Source organism: Belonocnema kinseyi, chromosome 7 (genome assembly GCF_010883055.1).
Source record: "Belonocnema kinseyi isolate 2016_QV_RU_SX_M_011 chromosome 7, B_treatae_v1, whole genome shotgun sequence".
In the NCBI taxonomy this organism is placed as follows: domain Eukaryota; kingdom Metazoa; phylum Arthropoda; class Insecta; order Hymenoptera; family Cynipidae; genus Belonocnema; species Belonocnema kinseyi.
The window spans coordinates 115,346,387-115,350,839 of NC_046663.1; the positions used below are offsets into that span (position 1 = coordinate 115,346,387).

Sequence of the window (4,453 nt, forward strand, 5' to 3'; positions counted from 1 at the left end):
GTACCATTGGATTCAGCGGGTCAAAATACATAAGATTAACTAGTTTTTACCTTTTGCCTCTTGAATGCATACGGGAACATACCCAGCTCCCGGACTAAAATGGTTGCTGACTATGTCAGCCCTGGCGGACCGAAGGAACCGAATGGAGCCTCTACAAAGTACCAGTAAAGACCCCATTGGGTCCCCGCTCGGTTCCTTTTTAAAAAACTCAAAAAACAGCAAGGTCAACTTTTAAACTGTTGAAATTCGGATTCTACGTTAAAATTTGCATTAGAAACTCACGGAGTAATCACAATACTTTTTCTTGCAGCGTTAAAAACTTTAGAAAATAAAATATATGTTATTTATATGGGCCGAAGGTGACTTCAAGTACATCTTCTTTTAGTAGCAGTTAATAAGCGTTCCGTCGGTAACTCTAAGACTTTGTCTGGACGCTAGCACCACGCAGTGGAAACCTCAGACAACAACGCTGTGATGCAATTGAGAGAATTTTATTTTTAAACTTCGCGCGCAACATACTACCTGAGTTATTATGGATGCTTGAAGTAACCTTTAGCAGAAGTTAATGACATTTTTTAAATTTTTAACGCTGCAAGAAAAAAGTATTGCGATTTCTCCGTGAGTTTCTAATAGAAAATTTAACGTAGAATCCGAATTTCAAAAGTTTAAAAGTTGATCTTGCTGTTTTTTTCAGTTTTATAAAAAGGAGCCGAATGGGGAACCAATGGGGTCTTTACGGGTACTTTGTAGTGGCTTTATTCGGTCCGCCAGGGAGTTGTTCCCAATTGTATGAAATAGTCTTGAATTGAGTAAATGCGCTTGCATGCAATGTGCCCTCTGTAGTTTTCGTTTGTAACGCACATGGCTCGCACGCTTTTATTGGTTAGAAATTAAATTTTTAATAATTTCACACAAATTTTCAGAACAAAAATTATAATGTTTGTTCAGGCAGTATACCGAATGAAAAATAGATAGTATCTGGGTTATACCAAAATGCAAAAATCATGCCGTTTCACGAATGTGTCAGTGATATAGTGTAATTATCAAGTAGGTAGTAGTAGTTTGATTTAGCGGTTATATTTTTGTAAAAAGTTTATTTACTTCTTTTTATATTCATATTGCTGAAATTTGTATGTTTGAAAGAGTAAAACACCGCTTGTAAACTATTATACTAATATCAAAATGATGTAGGGACAATTTTAACCTCTGACGCAGAATAATAGATACCCAATTGAAGACGATTGAAATCATTATAGAACTTACGATGGCGCCAACATTTTGAAACTCGGACCAAGTAAATGGTAGGTAACTCATTCAAATTAAATTTTTTTTTAGAAAAACGTATCGAATACTATTAATTTTCTTGCAATATAAGAATGTTGAATTTTTTAATAAGTGTGATTTGAAATTCTTGAAAGTTTTTAGTTTAAAATATTTTGAATATTAAATTTTTCATATTTAAAATAATTTGGTTTGCCTATGCCTAATCTTAACATCAAAAATTCATAAACTTTCATATAACTTTATGGACGTTTTTCTAAAATTTTGACATATTAACGAATAAGAGTTCGATTTTAAATATAAAAATTTTTTGAAACAGAGTTTGAAATGCTAAAATTACAAAAATTGTGAAATTTAGAATTAAGCAGCTAAAGAGCTTAAAATTTAAATCCTTATTTTTTTAACTTTCTGACTTTGTACTTAACCAAATCAAATCGCAACAAGGTTAAAAATTTGACATTTTTGAATTTTCAATTTCACAGGGCATAATTGTAAAATAAACAAAGTAACAGGCTTCTCAATCCATATTGTACATTTCTGAATGCTTTATTTAAAAGAAACAACTAGACGGCTTGTAATTTTTACATGCACACCTGAACGTTTGAACTCAAAATATATGATTTGAAATGTTTTAATTATATAGTTGAAATGTTCAGTGTTCAGAAAAATTCCACTCAGAGCCTTGAGAGTCTTAGCATATGCTCTGAGATTTCTATCGGTAGGGCAGCTGGATTTTCTTTTTGGTTTCGATTTATCTTGGTACGAGTTTCTCTAGATCAGGAATGTTCTGTTTGAGAGCTTATGTCGCAGCCAGCAGAACCAACCTAGCTTCGGCAACGGTTTATAATAATTTAATGCGAACCAAATGTTTCTACTGGCCTTCTGTTGTTAAAGTACAGGACTCACTCATGAAGAGAACCTTATTGTATACGGCTCATATTGTCGGTCTGAACTATTTAGAAGTCTATGAGAAAGTACTGGTTCGTTTTTCAAGAATCTTTTTCGCTGTATGGAAAAACTGGCTCAAAGCACATACAGTAAAAGCTTTAAATACAATTGGCTGGGTCAGCTTATAAGATGCCTGGAAGGTGCGGGCAATAATAACAATTACATTGAACTAAATGGTTCCACCCTTAAAGATCAAATTCTTGAGATAGTTAAAATATATAATCAATATATGTCCTCTTAAGATTTGATAAAATTCTAAAATAGCAATTGTAATGCCATTTGAAAACAAATTCTTAAAAATAATTCACAACCTCAACAATATCTGTTATTAAAAACCTCGTTTAATTTTAAACGCATTTTTAGCCAGCTAGGACATCTTCCAAATTCATCATTAAGCTGACCTCAAAAGTTGGTACTACTGTGATTCACCCTCAACAAATATGTCAACTGTGGAATCTGAGTGAAAAGGAGGACCTCCTTCACGTCCTTACAAAATAACCAATTTAGTCGTCTATTAGAGACCAGAAGTTACGTAACTTACACATGATTAACGGATAAAATCTACATCTCTTATTGTCTAATACTGATCCAGCGATTCTCCACACAATATTTAACTTTATATATACCAGGGCCTCCTCCTTATTTGAATGAACACATAAAATAAAGGCAATAAATGTACATACTCAGAGGAGTCTTTCTTTTGTTTGTTATAATAGTCTGTATTTAATGAATTCTTATTGAATGGAACGTCTTTTTCAGATTATTCACAATGGATGATTCTAAGAAGGCTTATACAGAAGAAGATGATCAGTTTTATTTTGAGTCTGATCATTTAGCGTTAAGAGGAAATAATGACTACTCTTCTTTTTTAAAGACAATAGTAATTCTAGAAGCTCAAAGAACACAGGCAATTGCCGACTTGGACAAACTTATGCTTTATCGCTCTCAAGCTGTTAAAGATCCTATATCTTTTGTTGCGAAATTGCAAAATGGGGATCTTCCTGAGCTCCCAGGGCCGCAGTCAATTGCTGAGATTCCAGTTATTGACTGGGCGCAGTACAATGTAGCTTCGCCAGACATTAAAGTTAGACCGCAGACGAGGCATGCAAATGTTGTCTCTCGTGCAATGACAAAAACAGAACAGGATGATTCCAAGGTAATTTGATATAAGTAAATCATATAATTGACTCTGCTTTACAACCAAAAAATTCCTTTTACTTCTGATGGAACTAATAAATTTATATTTTATTTTAAATAATTTCCAGGTACTAGTAAGAGGCCGTGCCTTTGACGAGAGTAAACCTGAGACTTTCAATCAATTATGGACCTCTGAAGAACAGAAACGATTAGAGCAGCTTTTAATAGAACATCCTCCCGAAGAAGTGGAAATGCGACGCTGGACTAAAATTGCTAATGCTCTGGGTAAATGCTATTTTTTCTCAAAATGTTTCTTTTTCTAATGTATAGAAGAAGTCTAGTATTAAACATAAATGCATACATGTAGGTAATAGAACTCCAAAACAAGTATCAAGTCGTGTTCAAAAGTACTTCATCAAACTTTTACGGGCGGGCTTGCCAATTCCGGGGAGAGGGCCAAAAGTAAAGCTTGACACAAGGAGAAGTCTGGGGCACCGGCACCAGAGAAATAATCACCTCTTCAAAAAGTCGACATTCTTTCCACATCAAGAAATCTCCTGCAGTGGAAGCGAAGATTTTAAAGACCAACAACCGCATGAGGAGTCTGTAAGTAAAATTTAAATAAATTAATGCAAGCCTCGGAGCCACTGGAAGCACACAAAAATTCGCTTTAGTCGCAAAAAATTACCAAAAAACATAGAAATCTAATAGAAATGGGCGATTGCCATAAAGTTGGGCATTTTAGACGAAATTTTGAAAAACATTTAAAATCGCCTAATACCAAGAGTTTTAAAGATCTTTTTAAAATATACAAAGAACAGCTAAACATATCGGCAAAACGATAATTTTTACGGTTTATTCGTTTCTTGAATGCCCCTCGGAATGTCCCTCGGTTATTTTGACATAAGGAAGAAAAAATCCTACTATGCATTGTTATGAAAGACGATTTTTTGGCATGGAACGATTAAAAATCTCATTTTTTCGACAATGACGCAAGATATTAATCTTAGTTCATAATTTGAAATCGTACCCCTTCCTGAAATTTATGACCTTGCGAGATGTTTATCTTGTGTAGTTTATAATTTAT

General features: G+C 33.8%; 1 protein-coding gene across 6 annotated transcripts in view; it reads left to right on the forward strand.

Moving 5' to 3' along the window:
- LOC117176233 (ZZ-type zinc finger-containing protein 3) overlaps positions 1–4,453 on the forward strand; it is a 40,501-nt gene that overhangs the window by 9,694 nt on the left and 26,354 nt on the right. For 2 of the 6 annotated variants that reach the window (XM_033366377.1, XM_033366375.1), the window contains exons 2-6: positions 1,216–1,301; positions 2,593–2,904; positions 2,989–3,385; positions 3,495–3,651; positions 3,734–3,972. In XM_033366377.1, coding sequence (XP_033222268.1) covers positions 2,999–3,385; positions 3,495–3,651; positions 3,734–3,972 — 783 coding nt within the window. In that variant the 5' untranslated portion in view covers positions 1,216–1,301; positions 2,593–2,904; positions 2,989–2,998. The remainder of the gene's footprint in view (positions 1–1,215; positions 1,302–2,592; positions 2,905–2,988; positions 3,386–3,494; positions 3,652–3,733; positions 3,973–4,453) is intronic. The other 4 variants (XM_033366376.1, XM_033366374.1, XM_033366380.1 and 1 more) reach the window with 2 other exon arrangements.